General features: G+C 41.0%; 1 protein-coding gene across 1 annotated transcript; it reads right to left on the bottom strand.

Annotated features, from left to right (window-relative positions):
• Nucleotides 1–1,062: 1,062 nt before the first annotated feature.
• Nucleotides 1,063–18,424, bottom strand: mylk4b (myosin light chain kinase family, member 4b). Its single transcript, XM_037674466.1, has 13 exons — nt 17,841–18,424; nt 13,969–14,050; nt 11,313–11,697; nt 11,034–11,221; nt 10,635–10,740; nt 7,550–7,643; nt 6,350–6,459; nt 6,132–6,273; nt 5,904–5,974; nt 5,694–5,822; nt 2,418–2,649; nt 1,839–1,887; nt 1,063–1,749 (listed from the first exon to the last, which is right to left on the bottom strand). The coding sequence occupies exons 1-12, from the start codon at nt 18,345–18,347 to the stop codon at nt 1,843–1,845; spliced, it is 2,091 nt and encodes a 696-aa protein (XP_037530394.1). The 5' UTR covers nt 18,348–18,424; the 3' UTR covers nt 1,063–1,749; nt 1,839–1,842.
• Nucleotides 18,425–21,525: the final 3,101 nt, after the last annotated feature.

Raw genomic sequence — 21,525 nt, forward strand, 5'->3', positions numbered from 1 at the left:
TTAGCAATTCAATTCAGTTTATTTATATAGTGCCAAGTCACAACAAAAGTCATCTCAGGGCACTGAATAGAAACACTCGTATACATAAAATGTAAATTAATAACATTATTTATCTGAGGAGTTAGCAGACTGCTTTGAGTCTAACTTTGATGCACTGACAAGGTGTTTAAAAAAATCTTAACAGTGCATAAACTGTATTGTATGTAGTCAAACAATCTTGTAGTCTTAACAAACATAATAATAATATTTTAATTATGCTTTATTTTTCAGCATTTGTAATCAGCAAACAGAGATCTCTGTGAGCTAAAAGTGACAGAGCAGCATTGTTCTTTATTTGCACATCAAACATTTACTTTTTTAACAACATAACTGACTGTTGGCCAGCAGGCGAGGAGGAAGTGGGATCTTTTCATGAGATGTGCAAGTGTTGTTTCACTTCTAAGGTTTCACATGAAAAACAAAACGCCGTTGTCGCCAGTCTTGTGAATATTGTTTATGTGTAAATCAGTGACAGACCTACATTTTTCAGTAAAAACCAAGAATAAACTCAAATTGCAACTTCACACAGAGATAATTGTGCAGAAAGTAATAATGCTGATGTAAAATGTAATGCAGCTGCAGTTTTTTTTTTTCTTGGCAAACATTACAAGCTCATTAAATTTCTAAAATAGTCAAAAATAACAACTATCACACAAGTTTTTTTTTTGTGCATCATTTATTAAAGTATTCATGTTCTACGTTTATTTGAGTTATATACTTTCACAAGAAAACTTGAAAAGGATATTATAAATTACGATGAAAAACTATTTAAAACACAAAGCTTTTTAATTCAAAATGGAAGAGCCAACAACTGAGCATCTCCGCTGTTGGCTCTCCATCGACCTGAACCGTGCGTTTATGAGCATCGTTTGTGTAACGTTGCTTCTGCTGGTGTAAAAACACGACATGTTGAATAAAAAGTTTTGCACTTCAAGTACAGTCTGGTTGAGACAGCAGATAGATGAAGGTAAGAATCCAGTTCAGTCATTAACATGAATCGTTGGTAGGTAGTATGTGTTGTTCGGTATGCCTTCATGGAAGGTGAAAGGGGTTCTCCAAACTGCTCGAGCAAAAACAACATGAACGCAGACAGACAGAGAAGCAGGCTGCCGTGGAAAAGAGCTAAAGGTGTTGCACAAATAAACAAGAATTCTCTAGGAAACGTTCAGGCGGAATAAGCTGTGCTGCGGTATATACAAAATAAATTAATGGGACGGACACTTTAATTTTAACCAATTTGAGTAACTTCCTGATAAGACTTGTAAATAAAAAAAATAAAATTTAAACCTAATGAAAATCTTTCTGCATTTTCTTTACAAAGTTTTTTGGAAGAAAGTGGTCTAAAACAAAGCATGCAAAATAAGCCTGGACAACAAAATATTTAACGACACAAACAGACAACTTTTCAATTTTACAGCGGTACATTCATCAGCAATCATAAAAGTGACACTTGTTGCAATATTTCAGAGTATTTGGATATAACTGGAGAGTCGTTACTGGTTTAGGAAAGAGCTTGTTGTTCTAACAACTCTGCAAGCAGGCGATTATAAAAAAAATAGCTTAATTTCCAGCTCAGATCTACATGATGTGCAGCGATGCAAAGGCAAAAACGTGAGGCAGAATAGAAGCCCAGTGGCCATACTGGTACAGCAGGATTGGTCCAAGTATTGGGCGCTGGGGCCCTTAAACGTCATAATGCAAACTGTGCCTCTAAAAGGGAAGCAAACAAAGCGTCTATGTTTAGTTGGAAAACTTAAATTTGTTTTCTAATTCATAAAAATGTAAAAATAATCTCTCACCTGTTCAGCTCTCCTGGGGAGGAGTGCGCGAGGAGTGGCACTTGTTTTTCTGCAACAAGACAAATGACGGAAACTTTTATCGGAACTGCAAAATTCAAAATAAAACTCATAAAACACCTTTTTTTTGTATCAAGTACCATTTATTAACTGAAAATGTGATGCACAGTGTTACATTTGGTTTATAAAAAAATAAGACAAACTGTAGGACTCCCTGTGTGTTTTGATGTAAAGTTTAATTTCGGGGCAAAAAAAAACATAATCTGGTATATTTTCTTGTTTGTTTGCTGCACAGTTCTAAATCTTTTTGCATAAAATATCTGCAAATTTATAATATTTATAGACGTCGGTATAAGATCATTCTTTGCTGCAGAGCATTTTGTCCAGTTTGCATCAACAGTTGTCTCCTGCAGCCAGTGGAACATGAAGCTGTGTGATCATTTCTGCATTCATTCAACCTTTATTTAAACAGGTTAGTCCCACTGAGCCTCGGGGACTCATTTACAAGAGAGACCTGATTTTAACAAAGAGGATGACAACAAAGACAATCATAAAGGATGCGCACAAAATGCCGTTTTCTACCTTCTGGTGTAGTCGATGGTGCAGGTTTTGGTCTGACAGCCAGGCGTGTCTGAGGGACTCGGTGGCACTCATCCTCCAGCTCTTGCTTTTCACCAGCAGGCGTGTGATGAAGTCTTTGGCTTCGTCTGAAATGTCGGCGAACTCCTCCTCCTCGAAGTTCCACTGGCAGGACAAAATGTTGTTGAGCGTCTCGTTGTCGTCGTCCCCCAGAAACGGAGACAAGCCGCTGAGCCTGGACAGAAGGGAGATGGAGGTCAGGGACACGATGAGCTGGACTTCAGCTACTTTCACACAGGAGTGTGTTCTGGTGGAGATAATCTGTTTCTCCAGGTTCATGTGGAGCCGTTTGTTGAGTTTACACTCATCTTTCAGCATTTGTACATATAAACACTGCACTTCTAGGCCTTTGAGCCTTTTATCTGACATTACAGAATGTTTTGTAGATTTGGAAATATCGTATTTTTCGGACTATAAGTCGCACCGGATTATAAGGCGCAATATTAATGAACAGCATGGCATACCATATCATACCATTTTATTTATAGAGCACTTAAAACAGCGACAAGGCCAACCAAAGTGCTGTACAGACAGAACAACAGGTAACACACAAAACAAAATACAAAATGAAGTAAATCAGAACATAGACATAAAAACGATGCAGATAATGAGGACTAACCGGTGTGGAACATACAGGATCAAAACACAGATCATCTTGTGTTGAAAGCTACTGAATAGTAGTGGGTTTTTAAACGGGACTTGAAAACCGAGAGGGAGGGGCCTGTCTGACAAGCAGAGGTAACTCGTTCCAGAGTCTTGGTCCTGCTACAGAGAAGGCCCTGTCACCTCTACGCTTAAGACGAGTTCCTGGAACTGTGAGGAGCAATTGGTCCGCTGACCTCAGGGAACGTGGTGGGACATAAGGTTGTAGCAGATCAGAGAGATGGGGGCGACACTGTTCAGTGATTTGTAGACATACAGAAGTATTTTGAACTGGATTCAAAGGTGAACTGGTAACCAGTGCAGTGAGGCCAAAACTGGTGTAATGTGCTCTCTTTTGCCTGTACTGGTTAAAAATCGGGCTGCTGCATTCTGGACCAGTTGTAGTCGTGCAATGGAGGTCTGACTGATACCAAACAGGAGTGAATTGCAGTAATCAAGCCTAGATGTAATGAATGCATGTATTACTGTCTCCAGGTTATATTTGGACAATATGGGCTTCAGTTTAGACAGCCGCCTCAGTTGGAAGAAACATGATTTAACAATCATGTTTACGTGACTGTTAAGTTTCATGGAAGGGTCCATTATCACTCCCAGATTAGTGACTCTTTGTTTTTCTGACAGGGTTAGAGCGGAGAGGTCGAAGCAGTGCTTTGTGATCGTGTCGTTGGGAGGGAACAACATGACTTCAGACTTCTTTTCATTGAAACTTAAGAAGTTTAAATCCATCCAGTCCCTGATGTCAGCCAGGCAGTCGAGCAGAGGTTGAATAGAGCATGTACCATTGTGTCTTAGGGGGAAGTAAATTTGACAGTCGTCAGCGTAGAAATGAAAGGGCATGTTGCGTTTCCGGAAAATAGCACCAAGCGGCAGCAGGTATAAAGAGAATAGGAGGGGACCCAGGATGGGCCCCTGCGGAACCCCCCATTTAAGCTCTGCCGCTGCGGAACTAAAATCCTTGATGGAGACGCAAAAGGATCTGCCATTGAGGTAAGATCTGAACCAATTGAGGGCTGACCCTGTGATGCCCACCCACTGCTCCAGCCTAGCAATGAGGATCTCATGGTCGATGGTGTCAAAGGCGGCTGTGAGGTCCAACAGGACAAGCAGCACAGAATCACCGGTATCTGTGGATCTGAAGATGTCATTAAAAACCTTCAGTAGGGCAGTTTCAGTGCTGTGGAGAGGTTTAAAGCCAGATTGGAAAAGCTCTAAGATTGTGTGACCTTCCAGGAAGCACTTCAACTGGGACTCGACTATTTTCTCCAGTACTTTAGAAACAAATGGGAGTCTGGAGGCAGGCCGGTAGTTGGAAACGACTGAGGGGTCAAGGTTTGTTTTTTTTAGGAGGCATAAGGCACAAGCAAAGTAAGCGGCTGCTTAGGGCTCCGGGGCCACTAGGGGCCCCGCTAAGTGGTAGCACAGGTTTTAGGAAGTTTGTGAACCATTCAGGAAGAAATAACAAGGTTGTTTAATATTTTAAGTTCAGCTTTTGCAAATTATTGCATACATTCACAGTACATAGTTTTAAGAATTGTTCAACTTTAAATTTCTTTTTTAAACCATTTTACGTGGTTTCAAGTGATTGTTCATTTATATTATTTAAGTATTTCCTTGATATTTATTTATGTTTTTATTTAATTTTGTCTGTTTTTGCACATATTGAGTTATTTTTATACATTTAGGTTATTTTATCTGTTGTTTCTTGTTGAACTTGCCCTACAAATTATTTTGAACATTACTGTTGCAGTTCTTTGAAACCAAAGATATTAAACCAGATGACACTTTTGCTGTAAAATACATTACATACTGGTGTTTTTTTTGGGGTTACTTTTAGTACCACACATATAGACTAATGTAAGCAGGGCTGTCAGAGTTGCAATGAGTTTATGTTATGTGGGTGAATGATCTGATAATCTGACTGTTGATTGCAGTAATCCACATTATTAGCAGAAACAGAGGGCCCCAAACCAAATTTCGCTTAGGGCCCCATGGAGGCTTGGGCTGGCCCTGATGAACGGGTCTGTTTTCATATATAAGGCGCGCCGGATTATAAGGCGCATTAAGCAAAACTAAAACATTTTGACAGATTTTTGAGCGCCGTGTGCCACATAAAATCGGTTCGAGGTCAGTAAGCACAAAGCACACTGGTTTATAAGGCTCACTTGATTTTTTTTTAAGAATTAAAGGATTTTAAGTGTGCCCTATAGTCTAAAAAAACCCCGATATTTTAGTTTATTTGTTGTAAATTGGGGCCTTATTTGTTTTCCGTAATGACCTTAAATGTGGCAAATTTTTATATTTTCTAAATGAACTTTTAATTAAAAGTAAAATGTACATTTTAGTTTCAGGCTTTTTCTTCCGTTGCATGTTTACGGCTGTTCAGGTTGGTACGCTGGACTCAGCATTGCCTCATGTTTTAGAGCCTTTATGTGTTAAATGTTTGGTACAAAAATAGATAAATTCCAATTTACCTTCTTATATTCTCTGTCTGGATTCATGCTACTCCGTTTTCCCTTTGGCCACCAAGAATACATGACATTTATGAGCTGAACTCACAGCATGTACGTGATGACGCCGAGGCTCCACATGTCCGTAGGGAATGAAACAAACTCATAGTTGATGACTTCAGGAGCTAAAAATTCAGGCGTTCCGAAGTTGACCCTCAGCTTCTCTCTGGGCTTGTACCTGCGGAAGACAAAACACCCGAGTCATGTAGGACTGCTACAATAAATAAGTCACAGCAGCTGAGGTTTCTACAAGTTTTACCTCCTCGCCAGGCCGAAGTCAATGATTTTGATTTTGTTAGTAGCTCTGCTGATGCAAAGAATGTTCTCTGGCTGAAAAATAACAGAAAAGCTGTTGGTGAGACTGATGACGGATGCTTTCAGACAGTTTCTGTCTGCGTCTCTGTCAGGCTGTTAACCAAGATATGGAGCTAAACCAAATGGGACGTCAAACTGCGGCACGTTTAAACATTAAAACGATCAGATTTACCTTGAGATCCAGGTGTAAGATGTAGTTCTTGTGCATGTACTGCAGGCCTTCGGTGATCTGCTGGATGAACAGCACGGTGTCGAGCTCCGTCAGGTTGTAGTTCTCATCGATGATGCGATCGAACAGCTCCCCTCCTTCCACGCTGCAGCACAGACACACACGGTTACAGCCTAACGAAGCTCCCAGCACCAAACAGAGACACGCCGAAACAGACTTACTACTCCATGACCAGGATGATGTCGTGGCGTGACTCAAAGGCAGCGTACAGCTGGATGAGGTTGGCATGGTTCAGCTGGTTCATCACCTGGATCTCGTTCCTCACCACCTCCTGACAAACAGGTTTGACATAAACGCACAGTGAAGATCATTTAAGAACTGAAATGTTCCAATGATTAAGTTATAAATTCAAAACTATCCTCAAGGCCAAATGAAGCTTGAATATGATATAGGAATTACAGGAATGGCTCTAAATTGGTTTAAATCACATTTATCTGATAGATTGCAATTTGTAAATTTAAGTAATGAATCTTCATATTACACCAACGTTAGTCATGGAGTTCCTCAAGGTTCAGTGCTTGGCCCAATATGCTTTACCTTAGGTAAAGTTATTAAACAACATAGGATAATTTTTTATTGTTATGCTGATGATAGTTAAAATTCAGCTCACATCTTGCTCGCATGAGATGTTTCCAACTAATAATTAAATGGTAAATGGTAAATGGGCTGTACTTATATAGTGCCTTCCTATCTTATTTCAAGATACTCAAAGCGCTTTACACTACAAATTACAAGACTGAAAACACTTCTCTAATGATTGTCATGGCAACAACTTTTATTTATAATATATATTCATTTGTTTGATGAGTAACAGCTCCAGTGCAGTGTCTGTATGTCTCAAACCGACCTGTCTGCAGAATACTTCATTCTCGCCAAACAAAGATATATATAAAAAAAAAAAAAGCTCTGGGGCATATTTTCTGTTCAGTAACATTTACAAAAAGGCCACAGATTTCCTAGAATCAGAGTTTAAGCTGCTTTGGGGAGTTGCATTTCAAAATTTTGCACAAACAATTACAGAAACTGCAACCTACATGTTTTTATTCCTACAGCAGCTCATACGGTCACTGAAACGATGCAGCGACCACAAACATTGATAGTCTTTCTGCAGATTGGGTTTGTCAGATATAACAGAAAGTTGTCCAACAGGCAGAGTTCTTATCTTTTGTCATCTGCAACCTGAATACGTGCAAACGGATCAAATTATCCCCCGGAGAAACGTGTTCATTCAAGAAACTAGAACTTTTAGAGCAGCTCAGCTCAAGAGGAGCTGGAAACGTTTCAGGTTTGGGCTGTAAGTTTGTCAAGTCTAATCTGGATTCTAGCTCGTGTTCTTTGGACATTGGACTTTTTTACGGCACCTTCTCCTTCTGGTTCCGAGCTTTGATGATTTTGGCAGCAAGAGTCAGACCAGACGACTTCTCCAGGCACTTGTAGACTTGTCCGAAACGACCCCTAATGAAGGAAAAACAAACACACGAAGAGTGAAACTCAAGGACAGTTGGAATCTACTGTTCTGTCAGATTACATTTTAATCTTCAAATATGATTTAGAAATAATATATATTGCTAATTGTTGGTTCCAGCTTCTTGAACAAATGATACGTTGATGAGCTGTGGTTTAACGCAACTGGAAAATGAACATTTTATTCATAATTGTTTTTTTGTTTTTTTCCCAGTTCTTGTTGTGCACCAGTTACTTCACAAACGTGTGCATGCTTCTAACTGCTAAAGTTTTGTTTTGCGCTCTGCACAGGAGCTTATGAAGAGCAGTTTATCACTTTATTGTCAGTGTCATTTCTGGTAACACAGCACATGTAAAACAACAACTGAGGGTGACCAAATAAAAGCATGAACGACTGACATATAAGATAGAGTTACAGTACAAAGCATGACTTCTTTAGTCCCCAAAAAGCTGCAGGAATTGCAAAATTATTTGATTAATAGTGATTTTTAAAGATGTTCAATACATATCAGAGCTACTTCCATTCATTCCGCCTCATATTTGTCTAATAGGCAATCTTGGTTACACAGATAAGTTGGGTAAACCTGTGCACCTGTAGCAGTCTGACTGACCAACGTGTAGAAAAGGCCGGAAGGAAAGTCACATTAGCTGAGCTCACGTGTCAAAATGTTTCTTTTCAAGCCAGAATGATAGAAACGATATTAAGAAAACTGATCGTTTCAGAGCGAATGGACTGAAAAGTATTATTTGTGCACTGAATTCAGCAACCAGTTGTTTTTATTTTCTTCTTCTTCTTTCGGCTGCTCCCTTCTTCAGGGGTCGCCACAGCGAACTAAGTCGCACAAAGACATGGCAGTTATTTTTACGTCGGATGCCCTTCCTGACACAACAACAGACCACCGAGCTACCGCAGCCATCTGTGTGGAGCAGAGAGCTGCCATCTTGGACGCCCGGAGGGGTGTGGGGGTTAAAGGCCTTGCTCAAGGGTCCAGAGTGGGGTAAATGAGGGTTGAGGCAGGTGTGGGTGTTTCACCTATCCCACCCGTATTTTGATGTTGTCTGTACCGGGAGTTGAACCAGTGATCTTCCGATCACAGGCCCACCTTCTCAGGGCGGCTGTGGCTGAGTTGTTAGAGCAGTCGTCCTCCAATGCAAGGGTTGGGGGTTCGAATCCACCAGCAGTCACAAGCTGAAGTGTCCCTGGGCAAGACACTGAACCTCTCATTGCCTCTGATGGGCGTCCCATCGGTGTTTGAATGTGATGAAGCTCTGATTTGTCCAGTTAGCTTTGTAGAGAGGTACTAGAGTGCCGAATGGGTAAATGAGGCACAGATTGTGTTGTAAAGAGCTTTGAGTATCTTGTTCAGATAGAAAGGCGCTATATAAGTACAGTCCATTTACCATTTACCTTCTCTAACCTCTGCGCCACCACTCCCATACATTCAGCAAGCAGTATTCAACAAAAAACATGGCTGGGATTCAAGAACAGGTGAAAAGACAATAAAATCAAATCTGTTTACTGCGTTTTTCCAAAGTACCCACTTTTATGTAATGAGTGCCAAGTGTCCATTGGCCACTTTTGCACCAAACAGGATCTCTGGTTACATTCCAGCATGTTGATTTGTCATTAACTAAACAAAAGGTGATGATTTTCAGGGGCTGAACGTGTGAAAGACTGCACGCTTGCTGCCCTGCTTGGATGTGCTGTTGAAAAACATTTTACAAGTTAATGTTTGTGACACTCTCTTGTTTAAGAGCTGCTGATCTCATGCTGCTGATTTATTTCATGCTGCTGCGTTCATTCGGCTCACACAGACTCATGTTCGTGCTGCTGTTCAGCGTTGGGGAGTGGTGGCGCAGAGGTTAGAAGATGGGACTGTGATCGGAAAGTCGCAGGTTCAACTCCCGGTACCGTCAACATCAAAATGTGGGTGGAAAAGGTGAAACACCCACACCTGCCTCCACCCTCTTTCACCCCACTCTGGGCCCCTGAGCAAGGCCCTCAACCCCCCCATCTGCTCCCTAAACAGGTCTCTCTTGAAAATGAGTTATATATATATAAGTAAGTATAAGTAAGTAAGTATATATATATATACTCTATACCAGTATAAAGGCGTTTTAAACTCTTCCGACACTCTTGCAATATTCTAAACAATGTTTCTAAACTCTAAACGCTCTTCAAGAGCACAGAATATCATGATTTTAGCTCTCTGTCTCTGCTGCCTTCAGCCACCCGCCAGCTCTCTTGGCCACGCCCACTTCTACGCTCTGCACGGAGATCAGCTGTTCAGCTGCAGGAGGAAGCTTATCCTGCAGTGTGGGCTGCACAACGGTGCTAAATAATTTAAAATAACTTATTTTAAATCAATTTTATTTTAAATAAAAAAATAAAATAAAAATATATATATATATATATATATATATATATATATATATATATATATATATAAATAAAATCCCACGCTGATCATGTGGCTCATCCATCAAGTCAGCCAACTGTGTGTCATGTGCAATCTTATTTTGAAAAACCGCGATAGAGCGAGTCCGCGATAAACGAACCGTGAAGTAGTGAGGGACTACTGTAATCATTTAAATCTTCTTTCTTTCCTTCTTCAGGGGTCTCCACAGCAAGTCCTCCTCCACCATCTCTCTCTGTCCCCTCTAAACTAATAATTTGAATAAGCTATAATGAATCTGCTAGTTGCAGAAATTTGGCTAACAGTCTCTGTGATTACGCCAGTAATGCAGAGGAGTAATCTTCATTTTGAGAGGCTGCATTTAGTTATGGTTCATTACATTATAGAGGAATGTTATTTTGCATCACCCCCCCCCCCCCCCCCCCCCCGAGGGCCACAATCATTTATAGGAGGCAGCCCAAAGGACGGCCTATCACAGGCTGCAAAATCTTCTGTTATTTCATTAGAGGGCACCAAAACTTTTAATCATCTGAGTCTGATGTAATTAAATAAACTGCCCACCCACCCGCCGAGGACTTCCTCCCTGTTTATGGTGTAATAGGTGGCGATCTGGTGGGGTTTGGGAGTCACGATGCGGTGGTCGAAGGGCGCTAACGGTGGGGGGCTTGAGTCTGGAAAAGAGGAGAACAAATATTAGGACACAAAGTGGTTCTGCAGAGCGAAGCAGTGACGGAGGAAGAGGCGCCTGGAAACAAAGTGGATGAAAATAGCAACATGCCAGCGATTCATTATCAGCTCTAACAGCTGCATGACGGACACGTTGGTGACGCTGGAGCAGGCGCCGTGCTGTGGCATGAAACTTGAACGTCATAAACCGACATAGATAACAGCTGTCATTTTCTATTTCTTCTACATTATTTAGTCCGGTGAAGGACAAGTCCACTCATGGACTCTGAACTCTCACCGATCAGGAACTCTTTCACTGCCGACTCCTCAGCTTCTGCCTTTGCTTCTTCAGATTTTGAGGCCTCCCCCTCGTGCCTCTGAGCGCCGCCCTCCTCGTTGTCCTCCACCCTGCTCTTCTTCAGGTCGTCCTTCACCAGGTCTTCGTCTGTGACGCGACGTTTGCTAGAAGCTCCGGCATCGTCAGAGCTTCAGATGTTATAAAAGCAAAAGAAAGAGCGCCTCGTTTGTCATTTCTGTACGAAGACATCAGAAGAAACTCCAGATTTGATATTACTACCTCTCCTGGGAGCTGGGGTCCTTCTCTGATTCTGATGACACTTCTTCTCCTTCGAGCCCCTTCTCTATACCGTCCTCCTCTTCCCTGCTCTGCTCTGTCAAATCTTCTGCCCGTTGCTCCTCTTCCTCTTCGTCTGTGTCGTCAAAGGCATCTTCTTTATCGTCCTCTCGCTCCTCAGCCTCCTTCCTCCTGTCCTCTGCTTGTCTCGCAGGAGTGTCTGACCCATCCAGGATCAGCTCTGCCGCTTCCTGTCTTCGTCCTGTACTTCCTGCGTCCTCAGTGCCCTGGATGTCAGCCTCCGCGTTCAAATGGGAATGCTCAGAGTTTTCCTTGTTGAGCTTTTCCACCTGTTTCTGCAGCACAGACTCATTCAGACAGGAGGAATCTGAAGATGGAGAAAAAAAAAAGAAGCAATTTTCATGTTTCATACTGTTTGATCGGTTAATTTAGTCCAGAAGAGATCAAAATAGGGGACAGTTCTTGGCTGGAATATAGTGGTTTTATTGATCTTTGAGCAATAATGTAAGCTTTTCAGTTCATAGCAAACACAAAGTCCCTCTGAATTTAAAACGTATCACCTAAACGCTAACGGGACTCCTATTTCCCAATAAGTCTTTCAGTCTTAAATTAGCTCCATGAGGGCGTCCTGGAAATTTTAGAGGCAGATCAGAACTAAACAATGTTTAAAAAATATTTGGTAATTTCTCAAGAAAGGCTCAAACCACGCCCCCTTTTTTTAAGAAACAAGTTTTCTGGGTAACACTTTACAATAAGGTACACAGAATTTGATTAACTCCTAGGGAACTCCTAGGGAACGCCTCAGGAACGAATCAGGAGCTAATGGGTAGTTAACCAATGCTTACTGGGGAACACACAGCCAAACCATCTTAGGGGACTACTGGTTTGTTACCACAGAAACAGAGGAGAAATTCTCCATGTGGGTTCTGAATAAACCGTGCACCAGTGAGGTCACAGCTCGTAATGGTCAAAAACCTGTTTCCTAGTGATTACTGGTTTTATTGGATTTTTACCACTGATTAGCAATTCCATAATCTTGAACTGCTGTCATCTTAACTATGTCTGACTATATCACTTGCTGAGTACCAAATCATTGTCTGGCTATTATTCAGAACACACGTGGAGAATTTCTCCTCTGTTTCTGTGGTAACAAACCAGTAGTCCCCTAATAAGGCTTGGCTGTGTGTCCCCCAGTAAGTACTGGTTAACTACGCATTAGCTCCTGATTCGTTCCGGAGGCGTTCCCCAGTGGTTACTCAAATTCTGTGCACCTTATTGTAAAGTGTTACTGTTTCCTGGTTCCTAATTCTTCACAGTTTCAGCTGATTTATCATAAAGTTTATGGTCCACATTAAAAACTATTAAAAAGACGGTTCAGAACCAAATAATTTCTACTTGTGAATGTAAAATTAACTAAAACATCAACGGAAGCCGTCTTTTTTTTTTTTTTACATATAACATAACAATAAGCACACGATGAAGGATATTAACACAGAAATGCTAGTAAACCTCTTCAGGTCTTCCTAAAGTGGATTTTGTGTGCACACGGTGGGCAAAAGGGCATCATTTGTGGTTTTTATCTTGTCATTTTTAAAAACAGCTAGGTCCATTTTTTAATTAGAAAAGTCACACATCATAAGCTGCCAGTTGCTCTGATTCCCAGTTAGAAAAACAAATTAAAACATCCTGTAAGCGTGTGCGCTTACTGTAGATGTACAGAGTTTATGTCATCTTGTAGTGCCAATGAAATGACATTACAGGCATGCCAAACGACCCGAGTCATTGCGACAAGAAAAGCGATGAGTCATCTTTTCAACTGTAAACTGTCCCATACAATGCATGGTTTATAAATGGTTTATAAAAACACAAATTGTCATTTCAGCTTATTTTACTATTATTTTCCAATGTTTTGTCTCAGTCAGGATTGTAATTAAATCCTCATCTTTTCAGTTTTTTAAATGAAAAGTGGGGACAACAAGGTGCTCGGTGTATTGTCAGTGGCTCGTACGCCCAGGAGGAAGCGCTCCGTTGTCTCTTTCTGGCACCGGCGTTTCATTCATTGTGTGCTTGAGGTCATTGTCGGTAGAACTCATCTTGTAAAACGAGCTGAAATCAGAGCACACTCACCTCCGGGGTGTGTTTTTATATAACTTCGTACTCACGTTATTTTCTTTTCGTTGCATCTAAAACGACTAAGATGTGAATTTAAAACTTGTGCTTTTTGTTGTAAAGTCCGAAAGAAGTCCCCGTGAGTGTCAAGTTTGTGTAAACGACGCTGCTGGTACCACTTTGGCTCATTCGTTCTCGGGTAATCACATGTTTTGCTCTCGTTTGTGTGTCTGAAGCATTTGCAAACACTTGAACCACTGGAAAAATTCAAGCAACAACTCACGCCACCTGAATTTTGGCAATATTCTTTTCATAACAAAACTAACACAATAAAAGAGAAAGAAAAACACATACGTTTACATCAGTTATGTTTGAAAATGTGTATTTTTCATTCATTTTAAGCTTTAAGGAGGCCAATTAAACATTCACAGAAACAGGAGTTACACATGTTTTCTTTTTGATCATGTAAGAAACTGTTCTGAGCTCATGTTTGGAGAGAAATTAGATCATTGCGTGGTTTTTAATTTACCTGATGAGTCCTGGGGTTTTCGTTTCTTCTGAGCTTTTCCTCCCTTCAGGTTCTGTTTGGTTTTGTCTTTGTCGTCCTTTGCCTTGACAAGATTAAAAAAGAGGAAAACCGTTTACGGTTAAACATAATATGCATTTTAAAAGTTTATTGAATTATTTTTTTAACCATGTGGCCTTAGGTTTTATTTAATTTAGGCAGCAATACATAAACAGTCCGGTAAGTACCTGATATGAATCCAGGGTACATATCGTACAAGGTAAGTTCAGGAAATGAACCCAATGTGTTCTCGATACACCTGGTGAGTACTTGGTAGGTAACAAGTAAATACGAGATAGAGACCTGGTGCATAGCCCCGAAAAAAAAAAAAGTTTTATGTTTTTTAGTCATTGTTATTTTGGCATCAAATATGTAAAAAACAGCAATGTACCTAGTACTTATTTGGTACCAGGTACCCCATATGTACCTGCTACATACTATGTAAGTACCCAGTGTATTTACGTTACATACTCAATGTGTACGGTACATATGCTTTTACCATACCAACTTCCGCTGAATCTAGTACATACCCAGTGTACTTGATGCATATCAGATAAGTACTAGATATGTATCCTGTATGTACCTGGTATCAACTGTACAAACCAAATAAGTATTGAATACATATACATACATATTTTTGGATTATAAAGTGCAGTATCAATGAACAGGTCAGTTTTCATGCATAAGGCGCATTAAGCGAAACAAGTTCATTTAGACAGATTTTTGAGCGCAGTGTACTACTTTGTACATAAATTCAGTCCAAGGTCAGTTTCTGAAGGAATATGGAAAAGTATAATGTGTATCCATACAAATTTTGTTTGACTTGATGTTGTTTTTATTTAGCTTTGTTTTTTTTTTTGTAAATTACTTTTGTTTGAATATATTCATAGCAAAAAGGGGCAGATAGCATAGGATTTATTCTTCTTCTGCTGCCTTTCATTTTATTTTTGATTATATACACATTTTTTGTTTTCTATTGTATTTAGTTATTTTGTTTTTTAATGAAATGAATAAATATCTAAAATAAATAAATTAAATCAAGCACAATCAGACTATACATAAGGCGTACTATAAGGCTCGCTGTCGATTTTTTAAAAACATTAAAGGATTTTAAGTGCGCCTTATACAGTATTCTGAAAAATATGGTATACATATTGTACCCAGTACATACTCAAAGTATGTACCAGATACATACCCAAGGTACATACTCGATATATATTGGATAAATACTTTGTACCAGATATGTATCTGGTACCTGGTACCAACAATTAAGTACTAAGTACGTACCCAGTTGGTAAGAATCCTGTATGTACTTGGCACATACACAACAGTATGTACTAGATGCATACCCAAGGTATATACTCAAAATGTACCAGGTAAATATTAGGCATGTACTCAGTGTGTACTAGGTTCTGGCTGTTTCTTGGACACTTATGTTGTTCCTTTGATTTTTGTAATGAAAATAATTCAATCTGACACAAATATATCTGAAGATGAAACAGACAAAAGAGCGTATTGTGGAAAAAATACTTAAAACTTTTTTTTAATCAACCTAAGTAAGTTATGTAACATTTCTCTAAAGGAAGGCAGACAGCTGTGCTGCCAGGACTCTGGTGCCAACCAGTCTGTTAACGTTGACAGACATTTCCATTTGAACAACAAGATGCCAAGTCCGACAGTTTGATGCTGTTGCTGTGGTGGCACCATAACTCCAGAACAATGTTCTCTTCAGAAGCCTCCACTTAAGGAGAAAAGGTCACTCTGACTGTAGCAGAAAAGAAAAGTTGCTCATTAAGGACACTTTAATCAAATCAAGGCTGACTTTAGATCAGCCCTTGTTATTAATATGAAGGATGGAGGCTTTAAAGGTTTCGAACACCAACAAAAACGTATCCTGAAGACACAGGAAGCTTGTTGTTGGGTTCACAATGTTCCACCCATGAATACCACACTCAGTGTTATGTAATTATGTAGCATCTAATCTGTTATTGCATTAATGTCACCCACTCAGAACAGAACACACAAGTGGCACTCTCACTGTCCAGCTGCAGTCCGACCCGGTTCTGATAAAGACCCGAGGGTCTGGGTGTGATAACGAGCCTGACTCCAATCATTTACACCTCGGAGGCAAATAAGAACCTTTGCAGGGAGAGAAAAAACTGTTTCACATTAATGAGAACTACAAGTGTGGGTCCACCGGGTCAAAGGTTAACACAATCAGAGTCACATCGCAGTGCGAGTGCTGAGTAACGAAAAACGCTGCTAAAACTAGCCGAAGAAGCTTTAACTGAGTTGTTGAAGCTGAAATAATCAGAACACCAGTGTGATGGAGCAAAACAGTAGCTGAAAGTAGCACATTAGCCTAAAGTCATACGTTATAGAGTAGACGAAAGTTTAATGTAGCAAAAGGCTAAAAGTATTAACAGTTAGCGAAAAGCTGAAGGTAGCAGAATTGTAGCTAAAGGTAAAAGTAGCAAATACCTAGCAAAAGGTATACTTTTAGCTGCATTCTAATATATTAAAATGTTTGCAAAATGTTAAAAGTAGCTAAATGCTTGGTAATACTAAAAGTAGCAAAAATATAGCGAAAAATATTGATTATAGCTTTAAATTAGCTTTATATTGATTGATGAAAAAATGAAATTTCCCTTTGGGATCCATCCATCCATCCATTATCTTTTACCCGCTTCTTCCATTTTGGGTCGCGGGGGTCGCCGATGCCCATGTCCGGCAATCACTGTGCGAGGGACGGGGTACACCCTGGACAGGTCGCAAGTCCATCACAGCCATTTGGGATCAATAAAGTATAATTTTTATTTTATGTAACCTTTATTTAACCAGGCAAATCCCATTGAGATCACAGATCTCTTTTGCAAGGGGCCTGGGTCTTAAGGCAGCCTAACATGCATGTTTTTGGTCTGTGGGAGGAAAACGGAGTGCCCGGAGAAAACCCACGCAAGCACGAGAAGAACATGCAAACTCCACACAGAAAGACCCCAGGTCATACTGGGGATTGAACCCAGGACATGCTGTGAGGCAACAGTGCTAACCACTGAGCTGTTGTGCTGCCATTGCATATTGATTGATTGATTGATAAAAGTTAAAAGCAGCTAAATGATAGCTAAAAGCTAAAGCTAACAAGATAGCTAAAAGAATTAAAAGGTTATGTAAAAGCTAAAAGTTGCATAATGGTAGCTAAAAGCTATATTAAGATTTAAGGTTTCTTTATTTGTCATTCACACCACATGTGGTACATGTGGTGGAAAGAAATTGTGTGCACATGGTCCCAGTTACATCCAACAAAAATATAAATTTTAATGAAAAACACAAATAAGATCTAAGATATGAACTAAGAAATACGCTAAACTAAGAATATTAAGAATATGTAGAATTAAAATAAACATTAGTCCACATGCTGAAGCAGATTTAAAAGAGAAAAAATGTTTTAAAGGACTGAAAAATCTCAATGAATTTACATTTTTAAAACGTTTGGAAATAAATTAAAATAGTTAGAAAAGTGCAAAAGTCACAGCATTCATCTCCTCAATAAACTGCAAGTGCTAAAATGGCTAAACTTGCACAAAGTATGCAGAAGTAGTTAAACTGCAAATATCGTTTAAAGAAACGAGGGAAAGAAACAATTTGCATATTTCCAATAAAAGCACAGGAAAAATAAAAATCATGAGCGTTTTAAGTCATTCGAGGCATTTCGGCAGCAGTTTGTTTGCCATCACATTAAAAGAGTAAATATTTGCAAAAACAGGAACAGAAAATCTGCACATCTGGATTAAATAATGTTTGATGTTACAGATGCTTTAGGCCCAGTGTTGCCTCACCTTCCTGCTGCTTTTGTTTCTGGGCTGTTTGAATAAAAGCTCCACCAGCCTGGAGTTCTTCACCACCTCCCCGATGAGGCTGATCACCTGCTGGGTGCCCCCCACCAGCTTCTCCACCCCGTCCAGCCTGCGCCCGTGACTCTCTATGCGCTCGCCCGCCCTGTCCAAAGCCCCGCTCAGCTCCCTGCAAACCGCCTCCATCTCTGAGCCGCTTCTCCCGTCCTCGCCAATGGAGGCCAGGTCCCGGCCCATTCCCCTCACGTCCTGGGACAGGCTGTCCAGCCGGGTCAGCACGGTCTGCTGCATGGTGAGCAAGTGCTCCATCTGGGAGCTCAGGGAGTCCATCCTGCTCTCCATGCAGCGCAGCGCAGCTTCGTGGTGAGCTGAGGATGAAGCCGGAGGCCGGTCTGATCCACTCAGAGAGAACTTCCTTCCATGAAGCTTCTGACCGTGAAGAGGGTTCGGATCGTACATTTTGGCTAAAGAGTTCACGATGCTGGAGTTCATGATGGAATATCTGCACACAAACAGCTAAACCGACGTGCTCAGAGCTCAAAGTCCACTACAGGAGGAAGCATTTTCACCATCACAGGAGATGCAGAGTAAAAGAGGACGGAGGACATGAATCTGTCCCTCAGATGCTGCAGAGTCGAGTTATAAGAATAGCTGATGGCTCGTCTCCAAATTAATGTTCAGACGTCAGGGGCTGAGTGGCCAGTGATAAGAGCCGAGGGCTCGGGTGTGCAGCTGAGGATTGATGGGGTTTAAGGTGGTGGGGGGGGGGGATGCTATGTGACATTTGAGACACTTAAAGAGCCCTTCAGACGGGTGTCAGAATCCCAAGAATCCAGGCCTGAAACATGACGCCATAAAAAGAATAGCAAACAAAAAAACATTCTGCCAACAGAAAAAAAGGAGCCGACGTTCTCCGGGCAGTTAATCAGGAGCTCATGTTTTGAGTTTAGAACACGTTAATCTCGCCGTCATTATGGGATGCTTATTGGGGGGGCTATTAGTTTCACGTTGTGAGAGTAGAGGGAGGTGAGACAGGTGCTTGCGTGTGAAGCTGCAAACTTCACAGACAATTTGTACTCCGTTAAAGACACGAGCGTCAAGTTTCTGAGCCTGAGGGAACGGCAGGCGGCTTTCATAATTCAATTATTTTTGCCCACCGGATGTGGACATTGCTGACGCATCCACTGATGCATGTTTTCAGTTTTATCGCTGGAAGACATCAGGAAGCAGGCGATCCCTCTGACACCTGAGAACTGTTTGCACAGGAGAGAAAGGGGTTGTGGGAGAGAGAACTAAAGGCCCGACCCGAAACATAGGTCCATGTTCTTATTGGAACACGTCTGAACTTGGACTTTGACCTCAATCGTTTCCACGTCCCGGTACAGAACATTTGTATCTGGAGCCGACGCCTTTATACCGACTGTCAGCACCTGGAAAAGTCCTGACCCACGGTCCGTCCCGGCTCTGCTCCCAGGACAGACAGACTCACCATCAGCTGTTTAACACTCACCTCCAGGGCCGGTTCATAACAGGTGAGGATTCAAAGAACAGCTCAGAACCTGTCAAAATAAAAGTTTCCTCATGGAGAGAACAAGAACACTTTACAACAGGTGCAGCACAAGTTGTTGATTTAACCAGGCACCGATAAGTGACTAATATATCGTGAATCATTGACTGACGGTGAACTTTAAATGTTTAATAAAAAGGAAGTGGTCTGTTTGTGACGGTTGCAAATGAATCAGATTCAAAACTAAATGATTACTTATCACAAAATAATTTATGTCAACTTAAATCCTACATTTGTGAAAATCAGAGGTTCTTCTGTCTTTATAGTTGAACAACAACAGGAAGTCAGACAAACTAAAAATATGAATCTTCTTCTTCTTTCAGCTTTTCCCTCTTCAGGGGTCACCACAGAGAGTCCTCCTCCTCCATCTCACTCTGCATCCTCTGTCCTCACTCCAGCTACCTCCATGTCCTCTCTAACTGCATCCATAGATCTCCTCTTTGGCTTTTTCCTGGCAGCTGCATTTCTAACATCCTTCTACCAATATACCCACTGTCCCTCCTCTGGACATGTCCAAACCATCTCAGTCTGGTCTCTCTAACTTTATCTCCCAGTTGTTCAACCTGTGCTGTACCTCTGATGATCTCATTCCTAATCTTATCCATCCTTGTCACTCCTAAGGAGAACCTCACCATCTTCATTTCTGCTACTTCCAGTTCTGTCTCCTGTCTTTTTGTCCATGTCTCTGTCTCCAGACCATACAACATAGCTGGTCTCACCACTGTCTTATAAACTTTTCCTTTGACCATTGCCGACACCTTTTGGTCACAAATCACTCCTGAAACTTTTCTCCATCCACTCCATCCTGCCTGGACTCTCTTCTTCACCTCTTTACCACACTCCACATTTTCCTTAACAGTGGACCTCAAGTCCTTGAAGTCCTGCACCTTTGTGACCTCTGCTCCTTGTAGCCGCACTGTTCCACCTCCTCCCTCTCATTCACACACATGTACTCTGTCTTACTACGGCTGACTTTCATTCTTCTTCTTTCAAGTGCATACCTCCACCTCTCCATGTTCTCTTCCACCTGTTATCTGTTCTCACCGCAGATCACAATGTCATCTGCAAACATCATTGTCCACGGGGATTCCTGCCTGACCTCATCTGTTAGTCGGTCCATCACCAGAGCAAACAAGAAGGGGCTCAGAGCTGATCCTTGATGCTCTCCCACCTCCACCTTGAAGCTGTCCGTCACTCCTACAGCACATCTCAACACTGTCCTGCTGTCCTCATACATGTCCTGTACCAGTCTAACATACTTTTCTGCCACTCCAGATTTCCTCATGTAACACCACACCTCCTCCCTCGGCACTCTGTCAGATGCTTTTTCTAAATCCACAAAGACACAATGGAGTTCTATCTGACCCTCTCTGTTCTTCTCCATCAGCATCTGCAAAGCAAAGATGGCATCTGTGGTGCTCTTTCTTGGCATGAAACCATACGGCTGCTCACAGACAGTCACATCTCGTCTAAGTCTAGTTTCCACAACTCTCTCCCAGATCTTCATCATGTGACTCAACTTAATTCCCCTGTAGTTGCTACAACTGTACATCACCCTTGTTCTTAAAAATGGGCACCAGCACACTTCTTCTCCATTCTTGAGGCATTTTTTCACCCTCAGATATGTCATTGAATATTTGAGTGAAAAAACACACTGCCATCTCTCCAAGACATTTCCAAACCTCCACTGGTGTCATCAGGTCCTACTGCCTTCCCCTTCTTCATTCTTTTCAGAGCTTTCCGAACTTTACCTTCACTAATCTTTCCTGGTCCACAGTTTCCATGACCTCCAATCAAACTAAAAATATGAATTATCGCCTTTAATAGATTTTTTTTTTCAATTTCACACAAAAAAGTTGGAACTAAAAGAAATAGATAAACCTGTACAGCTTACAGGATTCAAACATGATCCTCCTCAGTCATGTAAGACAGAGTTTAATCAAACGTCAGATACAGTTAAAGTAGATTTAATATGGATTTAAACAGTTAAAGTGTATTTAATATGGATTTAAACTAAGTAGATTTATTATGAATGGAAACAGTTAAAGTAGAATTAACAGATTTAAACAGTTAAAGTATATTTAATATGGATTTAAACAGTTA

Source organism: Nematolebias whitei, chromosome 3 (assembly GCF_014905685.2).
Source record: "Nematolebias whitei isolate Nwh7 chromosome 3, NemWhi1, whole genome shotgun sequence".
Taxonomy (NCBI): domain Eukaryota; kingdom Metazoa; phylum Chordata; class Actinopteri; order Cyprinodontiformes; family Rivulidae; genus Nematolebias; species Nematolebias whitei.

What these genes read in the sequence shown, in the direction of transcription:
- mylk4b (XM_037674466.1), bottom strand. Translation starts at nt 18,347, where the DNA reads ATGAACTCCAGCATCGTGAACTCTTTAGCCAAAATGTACGATCCGAAC. An exon ending in AGGGAGGAAGTCCTCGGCGG is followed by an intron (nt 7,644 to 10,634) that starts GTGGGTGGGCAG and finishes TTCCTTCATTAG; the next exon opens with GGGTCGTTTCGGACAAGTCT. An exon ending in ATCATCCTGGTCATGGAGTA is followed by an intron (nt 6,274 to 6,349) that starts GTAAGTCTGTTT and finishes TCTGTGCTGCAG; the next exon opens with CGTGGAAGGAGGGGAGCTGT.